Source organism: Festucalex cinctus, chromosome 2 (genome assembly GCF_051991245.1).
Source record: "Festucalex cinctus isolate MCC-2025b chromosome 2, RoL_Fcin_1.0, whole genome shotgun sequence".
Taxonomy (NCBI): Eukaryota; Metazoa; Chordata; class Actinopteri; order Syngnathiformes; family Syngnathidae; genus Festucalex; species Festucalex cinctus.
Window position 1 is genome coordinate 2,669,460 of NC_135412.1, and position 19,720 is coordinate 2,689,179.

The window sequence follows — 19,720 nt, forward strand, 5'->3', positions numbered from 1 at the left end:
CTGTAGTAGCTTGCAATTGTATGCAACTAACTACTACAGCTCATATTTTTATTATACCTCTCATTATGGACATGTTGGGGACATTTAAGGGACAAAAATCACCATAAATGTTCAAAAATATTCATCAAAAATCAGCAAAAACAAATTTTCTCATTCTGATTACTATAGTAGCTTGCAATTGTATGCAACTAACTACTACAGCTCTTTTTTATTTATTTTATTTTTTTTATCATACCTCTCCGTATGGACACGTTGGGGACATTAAAGGGACAAAAATGTTCAGAAATATTCACCAAAAATAAATATAAACACATTTTTGTAAGAATACTATCAGTGGTATGGACCCAAGTGACAAGACAGCAAGACCAGGGAATTTTATACTGCTTTTATTGTGCACAAGTTCGATTGTCTGCAAAAATTTAACAGGTTACCATAAGTTATTTAGCATGGTAGGCCTCGGAATCTCCCTTCAAAATCAATCCTTGTGTCTATAACACATATTTTTGTGTATGTCATGTTATAGTAATTGATTTTAACCCAAAACAAACACCGAAGCCAGAAAAACCTCAAATGTGCATTATGATACAATGTAATATAATCACTTGACACAATGAAATACCTATTAAAATAATATTAAGAATACAAATTACAAATCTTTTTCTACGGTCTTCCAAGTTTAGAATTGCATGTTCACCGACCTCGCCATGGAGAAGGTTGTGTGGCTTTAGTGACAAGAAGCCATCGTGGCTCCGACAAATGATCACATTGCAATTGCTGGATTTTACTGCTGTGTGCGATGACAACCTCACTTCACCTCCTTTTTCCACAGGTACTGGAATTTGGTCAGGTATATAGGATCATGTCAGCAAACCACTAAAAAGAGTATTAGTTAACAGTCTTAACCAATATATATTCAAGCAGTATCCTGTCGCATCAACCAGGCGACTTATTTAAATTTAAATTATGCATCGCACTGAGAAAATATAGCAACAAACTTACATTTATGCGACTACAGAAGCTTCATTGTTTTCTTAAAACTAGGAATACAGAGGTCACTAATCTGAAATTTAGGGGTACAAGTAGGAAATATCGGGACACGTGAGTCACAAATTAATTTGCTAAGTAAATATTCACATTTCCTCATTTCCACTGTGTTACTGATTAATGCGTACGTGTGTAGCATATGCCAGCAACACAAAATATTAAAGAGTTGAAAAATTAATCTCCTAATTGACTGTTTGCCCATGTGCAAATAAACCCCTTCAGAGTTTGTAAACAATGTGACGCAATTTAAAGGGCGGGGCTTAGCTGGAGGCAAATACACGTCAGTGGCGTGTGGTTCTATAACACCGGTCAGCATATTTTCACAGAATGTTCACGTCGGAATGGACGCGGAAAACGGCCATTTGAGTTAATATGTGAGTAAGCTGACGCCCCACGACCGTGACTGTTACTTTAAAAAGTTAACTCTGACTGATGGGACGATATTGACTGACCCCTACGCACTTATGCACTGGATAGATGATTTAACCGTGCAATGGCCGGACATTTCAATCTACCTTATAGAAAAATTGAGAGTTTATACTAAAGATAAACTGAAGCCCTATAAATCATGACATTTCTACAACTAACTACGTCTTGAATGGACATGTTCAAAATTTAGAATATAACAACTTGAGCGAGGACTTTTGTGCCGTGCGGTCGCAAGTGCTGCCAAGTCAACGACAGGGACAGAAGACGAGGATATACGAGGCATGTACCTCTCCTACAAAAATTTGACAACAAGTTATCGGAACCATTGTGGGGGCTTTCGCCTCGACAAAACTGAAACATACAGCTAACGTTTGCTTAGCTAGCAGTTAGCATTCGCGCATGTAGCATGTAAACACGGACTTTTTGTAAGTCCGTGCATGTAAAAAGAATCCCACAAATAATGACTAATTTAAGTAATTTCAATCACAACTAAGTCTAGCCCATATCATTGTCCAGGCTGAATCTGATAGTTAAATCTTACCTGATATGAAGTGTGCGCTGCAAACACGAGCATTGTTGATGATAGCCTCATTCCAGTCCTTTCGCCTAATCGCGTTTAACCACAACCGTCTGCGATTACGCTGACTGGAAGAGGCTGGGATGCGATAGAATTTCAACTTTTTGTTGGTGCTTTTAAGGTTCTGGCAACCCAAAACACAACAAGACGACATTTTCTACAGACAACCAGCGTGGTTTACTTCTAGCTGCACTTCTGTTGCCTCCAGCTGCAAGTTGTTTTTGCCTCCAGTAAACACCGTGACGTCATCATGACGTACGCCATGAAGGGGTCTATAGATGAAGAATGTATTTGTACTGTCTTTTAGGTGCAAAATGTCACAATTTAGGGGCAGTCTGGGGACCTGCATTAGTAGGGGCAGCATGGTGTGACCTAGTGGTTGAAAATGTTTCCTAACTTTCAAAAGAAAAAAGAAATTGAAGACATACTTCTGCCCCTTGTGCATATGAGGTGACTGAGGTTTCATGGCCGCTGACATCAACTTCATTGGTCTTCTCTGCTTATTGAGGGTTGCTGCATGTATTTTTCGGTGCTGACATGGTGGCATCCTCTTCCCTGGCCAGATCTACATTATCAGCTTCCTCGTCTCTGACCTCACCTCCACTGGCTTGATGCTCACAGTTGAGAGAGAGAGAGAGAACCTTTTCTGTCTCAATTTTGGTAGTAGCGCCTCTACTGTGGCCTCTGTTTGTCTGCCTGGAGTTTTTTTGGTGCTGGCATTATAGTGGGAACTGTGTAGTATTTGCTGGTGGTTTTAAACTCTATCTTATCTTGTCATCTTTTTTGGAACATGTCTCCCTCTGAAAACCTGATGTCCTTAAGAGGAGCCAGCTGTGGTGGCTCGGGCATCTGATTTGGATGCCCCCTAGACGCCTCCCTGGAGAGATGTTCGGGCAGGAGGCCCCGGGCACGACCCAGGACACGCTGGAGAGACTATATCTCAGTCTCGGCTGGCCTGGGAACGTCTTGGGATCCCGCTGGAGTAGCTGAACGAAGTGGCTGGAGAGAGGGAAGTCTGGGTTTCACTGCTAAAACTGCTGCACCCATGACTTGACATTGGATAAGCGGTAGATGATGGATGGATGGATGGTATAGAAAATGAAATCCCAGCCGGGTCATATGCATGAAAGCGTTAATGGCTCAACAAAGAATACTTTTTTTTTTGTTGGTTTTGTTTTTTTTTCTGAAAAGTGATGGTTTTGGAGGTACAAAGACTCTGCCCTGATTCCAATGAATCAATATACTAAAGCTACTAGATGTTAGTTCAGCAGCTGTGGACCATCAACGAGCTATTGTGGCACCAACATACCTGGGTAAGTCTTGTGTAGCTAATAATAAAGTCATTTATGCTGAGCTAACATCCTTTTTTTTTTTTTTTTATTGGATTGTGGGTGAAACTCAGAGCAAGAAAACAAGCCAAGGTTGATCTGAAGTGTACAAGGTGTCTCATTTAGTGTAGTGTCAACATTTGCCACCTGACTTCTTTTGGTTGTGAGCCAACAAACAAAGAACATGAAGAGGATGGACGTGTCATCCTCGCCTCATCAGGTGTGAGGCTACACCCCTTCAGACTGTCGTAACGGACAGCAGAGGGCTGGGACACAGTTGAGACTCTGCTTCCACTCGGGTCCCGTGGGTGAGTAGTTCTTCCACCGTTGTCCAATCATCGAGCAACTTGCTGTTCCTCAGTCGGTTCTGCTTCCTGTGGCTCAACTCCAGGACCATCTGCGATGACAACGAGCTCTGACCTCCGCCCGCCGCAGCATCCTCACCACTGCGCCGCGCTCGGTGTTGCCGTGACAGCAGTAGGTGACGTCTCCTCTCCGCTCGGTTCCAGTACCGGCCGGCCCAGGGCCCGTTGAACCCTATGTGGTCCCCCGGTGGCTCCAATTCCCCTCGCGCCTCCTCATCGGTAGTGACCTCACTGCGTTCCCGTGCCAGCCTGTAAGCTCTGGCCCGGAGCAGCTGATTCCTGACAGACCTCTGATTGGCCTGCCGACAGTCGGGGGAAGGTGGAGAACGAGGGTTCCGGTGTTCTCCCAAGGTGTTGTAATAGGAACCAGCAGAAGCTTTTTGGATTCTGGCTTGATTTCCCAGAGTCTGAAATGCACGCCAATCTGTTGGACCGCTCGAAACCAAACCGTGACTCCTGGAGTTCTCTTCCCTACTGCTGCCTGCACTATGGCCAGTTCTGGTTGTGTTAGAAGGACTGGTCAGGACAGTCCTATCCATGCTGAAGTGACCAGGATAACTAGTCCGGCTCCTCAGCATCAGAGTGTTGTTGGTTGGATGTGGTTGGCTGCTCTGGACCTGCTTCATTACAGGGTTTGATTCAATATTTATGGGGTGACTTTCCCTGCAGTGCCTCTGAGCCTCACTCAAATCCATTACAGTCTGACTGCGTCCCGGCACCTCAACAGTATGGCCCCCTCTTGCTTGGCGCTGCTCCAGCCACAGCGCCCTCCGTTGGCAGGGCTCTGTACGGCAACCTGGAGGCAGATAAAATCCATAAACCTGGGTGTGGTTCTCGAAAGGTGCCCATCTGCTTGAAACGGAACGGGTTATCTTAGCCATATTTTTCTACAAGCAGTAAATAAGGTTCAGTTCAGTACAGTAGGCATTTTTGTAGCTTTTTGATTGTGAAGGATTCCAAGAATATCTGACCTCTACTGTATGTATGGGATTTGTCAAAAACAATGTAAACAATTTAAAAGCAGTAAATTGATCTACACAAAAAATTGTGGCTGTCGCGGCTGGTCGCAACTCGCGACTCAAAGAGAGAGAAAAAAACCTCCGTTGTCCACGAGGGAGCACGTTCGATTTCAGCGCGTTTGGTGGCATACAAAAACTGGAAATGCGAGTTCACTGAGTAAAGCCTCCGTAATCCATCATAGACCTTACAAAATATGCTAGCATGCCAAACAGAACATCATGTCACACGCACACGGTGCTAATGCTAGCCTCCAGACATGACTATATATACAGTTGTCATCTTTTTTTTAAAACTGCGAAAGTTGGTGTTTCGACATGGTTTGCACCGTTCAAACGAGATGGGGTGCACTGTTTGCATGTATGCAAATCCGAAACCGGAAGTCAGTTTATTAAGGCTGGGTTTAAAAAAAAAATTAATAATCGATATTGAACTAAGTGAATTCATTTGGACAAATTGAAATTGAATCGAACTGAACTCTTGTGAATCGAAATCGAATCGATTGAGGAAATAAAAATCAATACCCAGCCCTACGGGTTTATGCCTTTGTGCAAAGTTTCATGGGGCGTAGGAATAAAGATGTATATTGTCAGTGACTACTGCACCGCTATGAGCTGAATGACAAACGGAGAGCAAAGAAACAAGAAACGAAAATACAGAGCACCCTTCCAAATTAAAAGCATAAATTTAAAAATAAGATAATTCACTTAGAGTCGAGCCGCTGCTCCTCCGCGTTGAGAGGAGCCAGCTGAGGTGGCTCAGGCATCTGGTTCGGATGCCTCTTGGACACCTCCCCGGGGACGTGTTCCGGGCATGTCCCACCGGCGGGAAGCCCCAGGGACGACCCAGGACACGCTGGAGAGACTATGTCTCTCGGCTGGCCTGGGAACGCCTTGGGATCCCGCCGGAGGAGCTGGTTGAAGTGGCTGGGGAGAGGGAAGTCTGGGTTTCCCTCCTAAAGCTGCTGCCCCCGCGAAACGACCTCGGATAAGCGGTGGAAGATGGATGGATGGATGGAATGGTATCGGTGAGTGCTGAAGAGTTGAGTACTCGCATTGGTATTGACCTCAACAGAAGTGATATTGAACATCCCTAATACATATCATGGCAGTTATTTTGGCACCCTTCACAACCTTTCGTAGTCACCAAAACAAAGGCAAGATCAAGGAGCAAGATCACTGGAGCACAATGACGGTGGTCTACTAACCAGAGGAGGGTGAAGGTGGCGAGCACTTGCGAGGCAACGTTGGACTCCTCTCGGCTCGGTCAAAGTGCACCGTAGTGTTGGTGGCGTTGGCTACGCTGCAGCAGGACGACTGCCGCGTCCCCGCTTGACTGAAGGGCATTGTCTCGGGGATGGACTCGAGATCCCAGCGACCTCTCTGCTCGTGGGGGAAGTGGCCTGATGGCAGGTGATGGGCATGTCTATGGAGCTTGTGGAGACATCTGTGCTCGCCAGTGCTAACGCTGTGGAAACCTGAGTCGCTGGGTTCTGAAGAAACTAGAGACTCAGAGGAAGAGGAGAATCCATGGGAGGAGGGGGTGTGGCCCGGTAGCGATGACATGGCATCAGTCTCTGCTTCGGAGAGCGGCACGCGGTGATATGGACTGTCGGAGCCAAGCTCATTGAGGGAAATGTAGCCCAGAGGACGCCAGGCAGGGCAGTAGTTGGACTGCATGGAAAACAAATTCACAACATTCTTTTTAACCTGGTTCGTAAACATTTGTTATTGGTTGAAGATGATTGTTACGGGAAGAGCGACCTGTCTGGAGAAATTCTTGTTCTTGATTTCTTCAAAGTTGTAACAGCCGAGCAGACAGCTCTCAGAATTGGGCTGGTAGGCTGGCATTTGTGGAGCCTGGACCAACACAGAAGTACATTTTTGAATATTTTGAATCATTAAGACTTTATAGAAGACAAGTCATGACAAGAGCCGTGGTAAGGTGGTTGTCTCCCAACCCAGAGGTTGTGGGTTTGAACCCAGGCCATTGTGACCACGTCAAAGTATCCTTGAGCAAGACACTCAATCCCCAATTGCTCCTGATGCTGCGGCATCAGTGGGTGAATGGGTCTTCAAAATGTAAAGCACTTTGAGGGCCTTAAAAGGTGGAAAAGCGCTATGTATTCAGACCTGCACTGTTTGGTCCGCTTTAAATGGACCAGAGTTTGTTTCCCACGCTGGTGTGGACCTTTTGTGCAGGTCTGAACACAACACAAACGAATCCTGGTGCGGACTAAACAAGCGGACCGAGACCACCTCGAAAGGTCGGTCTCGGTCCGCTTCCAAATGTACTCGGCGTGGTTCGCTTTGCAGTCTGAATACAAACCACGGCTGATCCGCTCCAACTGCTGGACATATGCGCCTTTTTGGGCTTAACAAGCCATCGTAGTCAAGTATCGTGGGGGGGGGGGGTTTGCCCGGTACAGAATATTGTGCTAAATTTATTCATAATCATCCGTATTCTGTTAAGAAACACTGCTGTCAGCATGTTGTGGTGGGGGCGGGGTAAGCGGAGCGCAACTGCTCCTCCGTTCCAAAATTAGCAACAGCGTGGCGGAACCTCCGTTGAATGAGCTGCCCTTGACGCTTGCATATATCTTGCACCTAATAACGCAACAAATATGCAGCGTAGTAATGCAGCGCGTCTGAATTTCACGTTTTCCGCTATTTCCGGGTTTCGTACGCGTACAGCCCCCGTCATTTTTGGCCAATGGGAGCACGGTTCGTCACGTGGGTCGACGTGATTCCGCCATATAGTCCACTTGCAAAAAGCACAGTGTGAATACGAACCACACCAACTAAAAAAAAAGGTCTGCTTTTTGTCCGGACCAAACAAGTGGACTAAAGGACTTTTCTGGTCTGGTCTGATTTTCAGTGGGGTGTACTCATTTTTGCGTCACTCTTATTTGAGTAAAACTAAAAAATGTCATCTAATTTACATTATTGACCATAGCTCCACATTATAAGTTAACCAGATGTATATTGAACTTGGTCTTGCCAACATTTTGGACATTGTTTTTGTGTTCATTGAGATATTGTGTAAAATGTTACTTCTGAAAGGGGGTGTACTCATTTATGCTGAGGGACTGTACAGTTTGTTGGATTAAATTAAAAGTTCACCTGGTAGTCTAGGCGGTCCAGATGGTCTAAGCTGTAGGAGACACTTGGCAGGTAGTTGGTGGTGTGATGCTGCGTGCTGGACCCTCTGGACAGGTACCCATTGGTTGGATTAGTGTCAGGTGACATCATCAAGGCGTTATTGTCGCCATACACGTTGTCATATAAGTGTCTGTGAGGAAACAGTCATCATTAAAAAATGAATATTATTCTTTAACTCATTTGTCTAGCGTTCGCCTCGCAAGTACTAATGAGGTTACCAAATTGTTGTACTTTGTAGGTAGGGTTGGCTCGATACTAGGGATGAGCAAGTACACTATCTGTATCTGTTCAACCATCTCAATTATTTGTATCTTTATTCGGAAGGGGCATGCCCTAAACCGGACGTGGGCGTGGTTTGATTAAAAAAAAATCCGTGGGGCTTTCATCGGTAGTATATTTTTCAATTTCACACTTATAATAAATGATCAAATAAAGTGTGAAATTGATACGGATTGAGCAAAATTTGCTATATTTTTTTTAACAAGTTTTTTTTTTTATAAACTTAGAAAATGTATGTGTCTGAATAAATATTTACTAAACAGTCCGAGAATTAAGATTCACTGTTTTTGATCACAATAATAAAGGAACTATTTACAGCTTACACATGGCTTTGGATGGATCATTGGCGTCCTTAGACCTAATTTACGGGACTCAAGCCGACCTAAAATGTTCTTAAGCCCTCCCTAAATGAGTTAGGCACAAATGACCACTTGCATGTTTGTTTGATTGCTTTCGGGTCTCGTTTTGTTCTACTTGTAAAGTGGCAAGGGCGAGACTAGGGACCGCCTCCATCTCCCACATGGGGTCTGCCGCTCTTCACAGGAAGTCTGCCGCCATCCATGCGCGGAGCTTCGGTACCAACTGTCAACTTATGACGGCACAAACGACCACGTGCATTATTTATTTGATTGATCGAATGGAGTTATGGAAGTTATTCAACTTTGTATATACAGTAGTAGTGATTGGACCTTCACGAACGAATCGAGTCTTTTGAACAACTCTTCAACGTGAACGATGGGAACCGAGTCTCCATTGAGAGCCGTTCATCCCTCTAATAGCCCCTCCTCACGCACCCTTCCGGCGCGCACCGACCGTTCACTTTTGGAGGGAGCGTCACCTTCGCATATTAGCGTCAAGTCAAACAATTAACTTTGAAGTGGGTCGTTAAGCTCTGAAACAAGCAAAAAAGAAAAAAAAATGAGGACACATGCTCACTGCACAGCCTTAGCGCCATGGCAGAAGTGTCCAGAGGGCTTGCCCCAGCACCACACCGTGGCCTTTTGTTTATTCCTTGCTGGGATACCTGAAAGTGTAGTTGAGTAATCGTAAACATTTCACGATTTCTCATACATCAAATCAATGATAAGACCTTCTCTAAGATGTTTTGTTTGTTTGTTTTCTGTTGGCTTTGCGGCATTCCTTACCTATTAGCACAAAACATCGAACAGTTGAGTTTTTCGGCAAACACCACGGAAAAGTTTCTAAGGTGTATGCTACCATACACACAACATACCCAGTGTTGTATCTGCCTCTGCCCTCCTCAACCTCCACCAGTCCCATGTCTTTCAGTGCTTCCCAGTGTCTCTCCGAGGGGGTCCTGTGCTCCACGCGCCTCCTCCTGTGGCTCCGCCCCATCTTACCTTCCACCTGCATGCTGATTGGCTGTCCGTACTGGTCCACGAAGCGCTGCTGCTCATCATGGTGTCTGTGGCGGGCCGGTTGTCGAGCCTGGCAAGAAGGGAGCGTAATATAAGCGAGGCAACCTTTACAAACCAACCATAAGTCAGCAGAAAAATAGGCAATATGTCATTAATGTACTGTTAGATGACCTACTTCGCTCTCTTGTGGACTCACCCTTTGGCATGACACAGAACAAAATGTTCTTGCGACATGTTAAAACATTACAGGATGACAAATTGATAATTGTAATATGAAGGAAATATGTTAAGATTAAGAGTAAATATTGCTTTGAGAAGGATAAAAAGTAAAACAAAAACGTAAATATTGTGGAACATACAACCATTTAAAATGCTTAAAAAAGCTTCATTTATTATAATATTTTCTTGTTTAGCACACTAGTGATGGTTTTTCTGGGATCCCACCACCGTCTGTGATCGAGCGATCTGAGATCGATTGTTTAGGTCTCCATACACCTAGCAGGCGACAGAGTGCGAACGTCCTCACACAGTAAATGTTTGCTGAGGAAGCAACACCGCAATCACTGTCGTGATTATTTCTCCCCGTTTTCAGGTATGTGGTGGACTAGAAAGTTAATTTAAGTTGTTAGCCTTTAACTAGAGTACGTTGTTCTGAGTGTAGTATCGAATACTGTGTGGATATATTTGCTTGAGTTATGTTTTGTCGAGTATAACGTACTTTCCATTATGAGCTAAATGTGTGAGTCATTTAACGGTTGTGATGCAAGCTTAAGATGTATATATTATTGATGATACATTGAATACTAACTATAATTCAACTGAAGTGAATGTGTAACACTATTTTTTTTGGGTCTTATTGAACAAACTTTTTTTAATTAAGAGGAAAATGCTTTTACAAAATTGTATACTTTCATTACACAGCGATGTCTGTAAGAGACTGGATTTTCTGTTTGTTATTTGAATGTTCTGTAAATTTTTGGTTGTAAATATTTGCTAAGGAAGCAACACCACAATCACTGTCGTGATTATTTCTCTCTGTTTTCAGCCAATTCAGGGTACAACATTCTCTGAGATGAGCCGAAAGTACAAGTTAATTGCAACGTACTCGCATGGTTGCCAAGAAACAACACTGTATGTATTTTGATTGCATTTTCATAATCACGTTATGACAGTAAAATGAATAGAACTGACATATCTACCGAAACTACTTGGAAGTATTTTTAAACCTCATTCACTGCCACTGACAGCAAAAAAAATAATTAAAGGTTCATTGACATTTTGTACGGGAATATGTTAAATATATAAAATATCTTTCTAAACAGATTTAAAATATATTTCCAAATATGAAGTGGGGGTTCCAACTGTCGCAACCATAGTGGTGACATTTTGTTGCCTGAGTGAATCGCTGCGATTTTTCTGTTGCGATAACGGCAGTCAACAATCCAAAAGCTAAGACTGTAATGAGGCTCACAGGATGTAGGTCAGCAGCACTCGTTCACGCTGCCTGACTCTTTATGCTTACTATGCAATGCCTCGGGCGCACACACGAGCGCGGTTAAGTGCCGATGCACGTTGACAGCAGCACAAAACGAAGTGTCGCTTTGTCCTCGCTTGGGCTATCAGTCATTTGTTTCCACTTTGCTCTCAAGTACAGTATATTTCCCTATCACTTCTCACTAAATCAATACACTATATAGCCTCACTGTCTGTGCATCCATTTACTATATTGTTTGTCCTCATTGGGATTGGAGGTCAGCTGGAGCCGATTCAAGCTGACTGCAGTGAGGCAGCTTACCCCGGGTTTACACCGGTTGCGGTGCGGCTGCGGTGCGGTGCGTCTTGACTGCGTGCTCCGGACGGGTCAATTTTTTGGCCAATCCACACCGGCTCCGCACAGCTGCGGTCCGGCAGCTCCGTCGCCGACCACTTCCCGCCGTGTCTCGCGTGACCGCGCGGTCATGTGGCATTAAAAACAACGACAAACACACAGAAAGTCTGTGCTCAACAGAGAAGCAGAAAGAGAGGTGGACTTTTTTTTATTTTGTGGCTTTCTACCTCCAATATAAACCTCTCCTCGTCCATGTTCGCTGGTGTCTAAACCGTGAATGAGCACCTCGCACGTTAACTCCAGGCCCGTCTACGCCCACATCACGTTTTGCTAGCATGCTTGCGAAATAGGAGCTGGCGAGTGTTTTATCTTGAAAGGTAACCGGAAATTTATTTCGAAACTGCGTCGGTCTTCCTGTCCCGCTCGATGTGTTTTGTGCTACCTTGCCATTTGCCGGAGGCCTACCGCTGCGGCGTCCGGCAAAAATAGAAAATAGGTCTATCCTTGCGGAAGGGCTGCGGCACGCCGCAGCTGAGACGCAGTCGACACGCAACCCACCCGCAAGCGGTGTAAACTGCACCATTCGAATGAATGGAATCTAATTGCTTGCGTCGCCGGAACGCACCGCAACCGCAACCGGTGTAAACCCGGGGTTAGGGGACACCATGGACGTGGTCGCGACTCGCCATCCAGTGGAAGGGCGCATAATGTACAAACAACCTGAGGACAATTTGGTTTTGGTTTTGAAATGTGGGAGGAAATTTGAGTAGCCTATCTGGAAACAAGCCAAGCAAGGAATTCCCAAACCCAGATTTAAACCTTGAGCTTTACAGTTTGAGCTGATGCAGACTACTACACTGTGCAGCCTCATTTCACTATATTGTCTCAATACATCATCTCATAATATCATTAATACATTTTATTTTTGTAACAACACAGAAGGAAACCAGTGTTGGCAAATCAGAAAAAATGTGCCGACAGCCACACAACAGAAAGTGTAACATCACAAACGTTTCCTGTCCTGGCCACTCACTAGTTCACTATATGGTGAATGTTAATGATGATATCAGTTGTGAAAAGATCCACCTCACAAGTAGACCTCGGAGATGAATAACTTACTTTTACATTTTCATGACTTGTTCAAATGTTAGTTGGTCAGCAGATGGGCTCCGGGTGGCAGAGTGGGACCATCGCTTACCTTGGTTGCAGGTAGCGGGGGATTGCTTCGCCGTTTGTGTGAGTGAGTGAGTGAGTGAGTGAGAAAAAAAAAGTTGGTTAGCACTACTTCCTGGTACATGGAGGATGATGAACAAGTAAAGAGTGGCAATATAGTTCCTTTATTTAGAGCCACGTCCAAATGAAATATCTTGTCCTATTAAAAAATAAATAAATTGTGTTGCTTTGTTAGCGTAGGCCTACTGTCGCTAACTGTTGGGTATTGTTGGAAAGATGGCATATATATTACTTACATTACTAAAATAGTAATATAGAATTTGGCTCCAAAAAGTTAATGACTGATCACTTGCAAAAACGTATCGTTGAATGAGGTCAGCCCTTGACAGTTTCTTGCAGAAGTCAAGTCATCTTTATTTGTATCTTAGCTGTCACAAAGCGCTTTTGTCACGTTTGGGGGGTGTCAGAGGCAGGACCCAAATTCAGGGGGCAACAAAAACAGGGCAAGGCAGGGATGCAAGTAAAAAGGGGATTTAATTCAGAAAAAAGGTAAACAAGGTACGATGGCAAAATACAAATTAACTAGGTCAAAAACAAACTATAGAAAACAAACACGAAGGCAACAAGGCATGGCATGGACAACATGGGATGACTAGACAGCAACAACAATGACTCAACAAGAACTGAAAGAAAGCAGGGTAACTAAATACATGATATTTACATGGTAACGAGATAATGAGAGACACCTGGGCAAGACACAAGAAGCTTGGGGAGCTGATTGGTCAACACACTGGGAAGGGAAGACACACTCAGGTGGACGTGGTTAGACATAACAATTTGGTCTCTCACCATTGAGACCTTTAATGTCCAAAAATTACGTTTTAAAACGCAGGGCCGTCAAAAAACTGTCAAACGGCTCATTTTGTAACTGCACACGAGACCTTAAATATGTATCGTTCAATGTGTCTCGTTCTTCCTCGGAGTGCAATGCGCATCAAACTTAGCAAGCACGACGTCCAACTTTTCACTATCCTCAGCCGCATCAAACACAAACGTGTTATATACTTAAATGGCCTGTGGGCCCAGCAAGAGTTAGCAGCAGTGCTACTTTTCTCGAATCCGGCTTGGCGTCCAATCCCATGGCCGTTACATACAAGTTGAACTGTTGCTTGAAAACACGGGAATTTTCGTCGGCGTTCCCTGACAGTTTCGGGCTTTCTGGCGGCTTCAAATCCATGTCGGCTTCTCCGGCGGTCGTCCAACTCACTCGGTTCACTCCTGGTACCATGTTGTGTTCTGTGTTGATAATAAATGCTGAGGATGTTTGCTGTTGCTTCAAGAACATTTATTTGACGCATGCACACACCATCTCATGTTAAAGAGATGCGTTACTTATTTAGCCATTTTTGGCAGTCAAACATTAATATTTTTGCCGATAATAAATTTCAGATTTTCATTATTTTATATGTACAGTTGGTACCTTGAAAAACACATTTTGTAACTTGCTGTCGACTGAAAATGACATCACAAGGGCTCAGGTGACCAATCACAGCTCAGATTGTGAATGTCACATGACCAAATCTAGAAAACAGGTGAGCTGTGATTGGTTATCTGAGCTCTAGTGATGTCATTTTTAGTCGACAGCAAGTTGCAAAATGTGTTTTTAACGGTACTATTTGTACGTGAAAAATAATGAAAGTATCAAATTAGAGACAAAATATTAACTTTTTATTGCTATAATGGGCTAAATAAGTGAAGGATCCCTTTAATGCACTCTACCCCATGTCGTTCTTATTCTACTCCTCAATCATTTCAACAGTCATTGACAGCAGCGACTCCTAGTGGTAACACTGATCATCACAGATGTGACTCACTGGAATCAGCTGTGCTGGAACCGAAAACACAAGTTTCGTATCTGAAGGTATGTCAAATCGTTGTCAGTTTGTCGAACCCGCTTTGCGAACTACACCCCGGGTCTGAATTGAACCAGGCGTTGATAAACTTGCAGTGGATAACAGCGGGAAGAACATCGTCATCATGTGATGGGAAAGAAATGTCGGATAAAAGCATTGCATAAGTGAGTGATTATGTTGCTGACATGGAGGAGGAAGAAGGAGGAGGATGAGTCACCCTCTTTTCTCTCTTTTTGGACAGAGGATTATTTTATTTATTTATGACGAGGTAGGCCTATTGCTTTGTGTAAATAGAATTTATCGTTCCCAGTCTTGTGTTGCATTGTCAAAGGACATCAAGTGAGGCCTGTCACATCAATCAAAATGTCACAATGACTCACATCAAACAAGCTTTACATTGTGTAGGGCACACAAAGTAGGAAAACATACAGTGTGATATGTGCACATACACCACAATTATAAACAGCATTGCCATGGGGCTAGAGTAAAGATCATTGCCATCCATTCTAATTATGTACTAAACATGTAAAGCAAACATTTAATGATGCTAGTTACATGGTTTAACACAAAAACAAAAAGCACTAAGCTAACGTGCTAATTTAGCCATTTATGTGAACCGCAACAGTAAACATGTAAACACAGTAAACATCCATCCATGCATTTTTAATGGCTTACTCCTCACAAGGGTCGCAAGGGCGCTGGAGCCTATCCCAGGTGGGATACACCCTGAACTGGTTGCCAGCCAATCGCAGGGCACACAGAGACGGACAACCATCCATACTCACAAGCACGCCTAGGGACAATTCGAAGCGCCCAATTAACCTGCCATGCATGTCTTTGGAATGTGGGAAGAGACCGGAGTACCCGGAGAAGACCCACGCAGGCACGGGGAGAGCATGCAAACTCCACCCAGGAAGGCCAGAGCCTGGACTCGATCTTGCGTCCTCAGGACTGGGAGGCGGACGTGCTAACCAATTAACTACCGTGCCGGACTGCATTTTAAAAAATGAAAAAAATAGGTTACAGTAGTGTACTGTAAAATTAGAGAATTTACAATTAAAAACCACATTCCAGCTTTACAGCTTTGACTTTTTACTACTGTAAATGTGAAGTACAGCTCTGCTACTGTAACTTAAAACTACATTAACTTAATGGCAACAGTGTTACCAGTAAGTTACTGTAAAAAACACTTGAAAATGTCTAATAGTGTACGTGGTGAACTTGTTTTAGAACGCTGTGCAGCCACAGCATTCTTAACAAGGCAGAGCTTTGAGTGTTATTTGCGCGTATGTAAATTAGGTAATTTGCACACATTTGACGCAAAATATGCCCACTCAATGCAAATGAAACTCATTGATATGCAGCGTCTAATTCACGAACGCCAGCGCAAATAGCCACACCGAGTTTGCGTGACGCAAATAACGTTTTTGGAAAGTATGTCTGCGATTGGCTGGCAACCAGTCCAGGGTGTCCCCCGCCTACTGCCCAGAGCCAGCTGAGATAGGCGCCAGCTCCCCCCGCGACCCTTGTGAGGAATAAGCGGTCAAGAAAATGGATGGATGGATTGAAAGCATGTATTAACCTGACTCAACCTCGATCCCGGGATCATGACAGCTGTGCATGTGGCACGGTGCATGTGCACTTTGCTGATCACGCAGAGAGGAGAGAGCGAGAGAGAGATGTTCCGATGGTTGCCGAATGTTTCCGAAGAGTACCGGAAAAGGGGGCGGAGACCCGCGTTATAAAGGAATGTCTGCAAGGAAACAATAGCTTTGGAAAATAATTTCTATGGCCAAGGGAACCCACGTTTATACAAAAACAACATCGGGTAGGCTGCCCACCGCCCGAAGATAGCTGGGATAGCCCGCAGGCTCCTGCCAGCAGCTTTTTTGATTGGTTACATTACGTTCACGTCACATTCTGCGGAGTCAATTCACTCAGCCTACCCAGCGTACACTTTCATGGGTCACCGGAGATCATAGACACCTTACTGGCAAAAGTTTAGCTGGGAGAGGGAGGATCAAAGTCGTTCTGAAACTGGGGGGGACGTCACTAGTACCATCTGCACCTATGCTTACATGCACAGCTGAACACACTACGAATCAACATATATTATATCCCCTCCACTGCACTCCATAAAAATATAAATATTGCAAATTAATAGGGCTGGGAATCTTTGACTGTCTCACGATTCAATCGATTGCGATTTTTGGGTCTACGATTCAATTCAGAATCGATTATCGATTCAAACAATTTTCGATTTAAAATTATTTGATTGACAGATGATTTCTGCTTCAATTTACAGATATGCACAACATTGTCGTGATCTACTCCAGTCTGCTTTGCAAGACAAAATGACAAATAGAGACATTAAAGTGTCTTTTTTTTTTCTTTAAACATTTATTAATTTTGTATTGTCAGTGCCTTTTTTTCCCCCACAAAAACAGCATGTGGGCTACAACTGCCTTTTCCCCTTCTTCTTCATTTCTAATTTAAAATCGATTTTTGGATATTAATATCGATTCGATTTGATTAATAAATGAGAATCTCGATTCTTTTATGAATCGATTTTTTGGCACACCCCAACAAATTAAGCTTTACACAGATCTTAACACCCTTTAATAATGTTAGGTATTAAAAATAAAATAAAGCATTGAAAACAAAATAGTAAAAAAGAAAAAAAAAATCTGTGTTGCTATGACAATTCTTTCTCATTCACATAATAGTTTATCATTTCCTACTGTATGTTCTGTATTCAGCAGTATTTTCCTGAGTTTATAAAAAAAAAACTTGTTCTGAAAATAGTTTCTTTACTATTGACTTAGACTTAGCCTTGACTTATTGATCCCTTTGGGATGGCTCCTTCTGGGAAATTTACATGCATTAAGCAGCAATAAGAACAGATAATAAAATAAAAAATAATTCAATCAATCAATAAATAAGGTTATTATACCAGAGATTGAATTAATAATAATAAAAAAAATAATAATAATAATAATTTTCCGAGTTATAAAAACTTTTGAAAGATAGTTCTTTTGTGATCAAAAGCATTGGTTTGAATTTTCAAATAAACAAAAAAGTACAGAAACTTTTGATCAATCATACCAATTTCAATATTCTTTTTCAATTTCACACTACAAAAACAGGAACGTATAGATGTAAGCCCCGCCCATTTTGTTAAGCCACACCTACCTCTGGTTAAACCACGCCCACGTCCGGTTTATGCCACGCCCACTCCGGATACAGATACACACAATTTAGATGGTCGAACAGATAGATAGCAAGTGCCGTACTCGCTCATCCCTACTCAGGACTATCTCATGAGGGAAAACTGTACACACAGTGCTTTCGGAATTACAGCACAATCTTCCTGCACCTCCAAGACCATGATTTAGAACACGGTCTACACGTGTCTTGTGTTATCTCATCAAGAATGCACATTTTATCCTCGGCCTCATCTGCTTCTTCCTCTGTTTTGCCTTCCAACTCACTTGCATCACAGCCTCACTCCCATTCGTCTTCTTGTCTATGGCCGTTGATCCCATCTGATTGCTTTCCCTTCCATTGTTAGACAACAGTGTGTTGTGCTATATATATATATATCTAGTTCATCATTGGTTGAGTTGAGCTAATGCTTCAAACAGTTAGAGAACATCAAGATTCACCTGGGGAAAATAATTCCAATGGAAATGTATAAAAATATATAATTATGTCATATTATGACAACTTGTTCAACCAATTTGCATGTGAACACGGGATTAAATCATGGCTAAATATTTGTAGAAGGTGAGACTGTTCAAACGAGACTCTACAGGACTGTCTCAGAAAATTTGAATATTGTGATAAGTCCATTATTTTCTGTCATGCAATTAAATAAGCAAAAATTACCATACATTCTGGATTCATTACAAATCAACTGAAATATTGCAAGCCTTTGTATTATTTTTTAATATTGCTTGATAATGGCTTACAGCTTAAGAAAACTCAAATATCCTATCTCAAAATATTAGAATATTTCCTCAGACCAAGTAAAAAAAAAAAAAGCCTTAATCAGCAATATTAAAACAATAAAAGGCTTGCAATATTTCAGTTGATTTGCAATTAATCCAGAATGTATGGCATTTTTGCTTATTTAATTGCATTACAGAAAATAATGAACTTTATCACAATATTCTAATTTTCTGAGCAATACATTTTGATGAACATGACAAAAGCAATTCATAATGTAATAAAAACTGCACATTTGCATGGACATACCAAAGCATTTGCAACTTGAGAGAGAGAGAGAGAGAGCTTTTTTTATATGTGACACAATGATATGATGTTTGAACAAGCAGTTTTGAGGATTTCAATGCTGATCTGAGAAAGGTACCAAAGTGACGGAGAAATCAGGCTCCCTCAGACGTATTGCATGCGACCACCACCAGCGGTTTCAGGACAGACAATATTTTGAACCTTGTTTCCATGGTAACCGCAAATCCAGCAGTATCCAAAGAAACGTGCCTCCTAGTTGATTTTTTTTCTCACTGGAAGAGGTCACTCACCTTGGTCCGAGTGAGGTGACACCCCATGCTGGCAGCAGGTCAGGTTCTTACGAGGTGTCCTGATGGCGAGGTGGAGGAGGAGGAGGAGGAGGAGGAGGAGCAGGAAGCGAACACGGGTAGGAATAGCAGGAAAAAGAATCCACGACGTTGGTCGCTCAGCCTTGCTCCTCCTGGTGGGAAAAAGCAGTCGCCATGATGGCGCTGCGTGCAAGGCATTCCATCGCAGGAAGCAAAGATGATGAAGAGCAGTTCCTCCTCCTCGCTCCGGCTCCACTCTCTGCCTCTGACCAGCATCCAATCACAAAGCTGCACGCTGTGATTGGCCGAGAACACCGTCACTGTAAACATCCATTCAGTCTTTTCTCGCCATCCCTCGCTGCTCATCGTCTCTTGTCCTTCTCCCCTCATTTTCCTCTTCCGACACTCAAAAATTACTTTTATTTTGACGGCCACGGCAATAAGCTCTTACTGCTCTGTTTAAAGCTTGGATTGGCAATTGGGAAATTAGGGACACCCACTGAACGGTCGGGCTATTCCAGGCTGACCTGGTCCTGTCATATTATTATTATTATTATTATCTCTTTGACTGCCAACGACGATTAACTCATTTGCTCCCAATAATGTGTGTGTGTGTGTGTGTGTGTGTGTGTATATATATATATATATATATATATATATATATA

General features: G+C 43.1%; 2 protein-coding genes across 6 annotated transcripts in view; one reads left to right on the plus strand and one right to left on the minus strand.

Annotated features, from left to right (window-relative positions):
• Positions 1 to 293: 293 nt before the first annotated feature.
• On the minus strand, positions 294 to 19,329 carry LOC144013371 (uncharacterized). Of its 2 annotated transcripts, none has more exons than XM_077512130.1 (6): positions 19,038 to 19,329; positions 9,435 to 9,649; positions 7,883 to 8,051; positions 6,524 to 6,619; positions 5,968 to 6,433; positions 294 to 4,539 (listed from the first exon to the last, which is right to left on the minus strand). In XM_077512130.1, the coding sequence occupies exons 1-6, from the start codon at positions 19,062 to 19,064 to the stop codon at positions 3,617 to 3,619; spliced, it is 1,896 nt and encodes a 631-aa protein (XP_077368256.1). In that variant the 5' UTR covers positions 19,065 to 19,329; the 3' UTR covers positions 294 to 3,616. The 2 variants fall into 2 exon arrangements, with proteins under 2 accessions (XP_077368256.1, XP_077368257.1); XM_077512131.1 differs by lacking the exon at positions 19,038 to 19,329 and adding an exon at positions 11,375 to 14,047.
• The window catches only part of LOC144013374 (lymphocyte antigen 75-like), a 39,415-nt gene continuing 27,270 nt past the window's right edge, over positions 7,576 to 19,720 (plus strand). The window contains exons 1-3 of one of the 4 annotated variants that reach the window (XM_077512136.1): positions 7,576 to 10,710; positions 14,400 to 14,501; positions 14,589 to 14,657. The gene's annotated coding sequence lies outside the window, so the exon portion shown is untranslated. The remainder of the gene's footprint in view (positions 10,711 to 14,399; positions 14,502 to 14,588; positions 14,658 to 19,720) is intronic. The other 3 variants (XM_077512138.1, XM_077512137.1, XM_077512141.1) reach the window with 3 other exon arrangements.

Coding starts and splice junctions, on each gene's coding strand:
- LOC144013371 (XM_077512130.1), bottom strand. CDS start 19,064: ATGGGGTGTCACCTCACTCGGACCAAG. Junction 8,052..9,434: donor AGAGGCAGATACAACACTGG/GTATGTTGTGTG, acceptor GTTTCCTCACAG/ACACTTATATGACAACGTGT. Junction 6,620..7,882: donor TGGACCGCCTAGACTACCAG/GTGAACTTTTAA, acceptor GTGTTGGTCCAG/GCTCCACAAATGCCAGCCTA.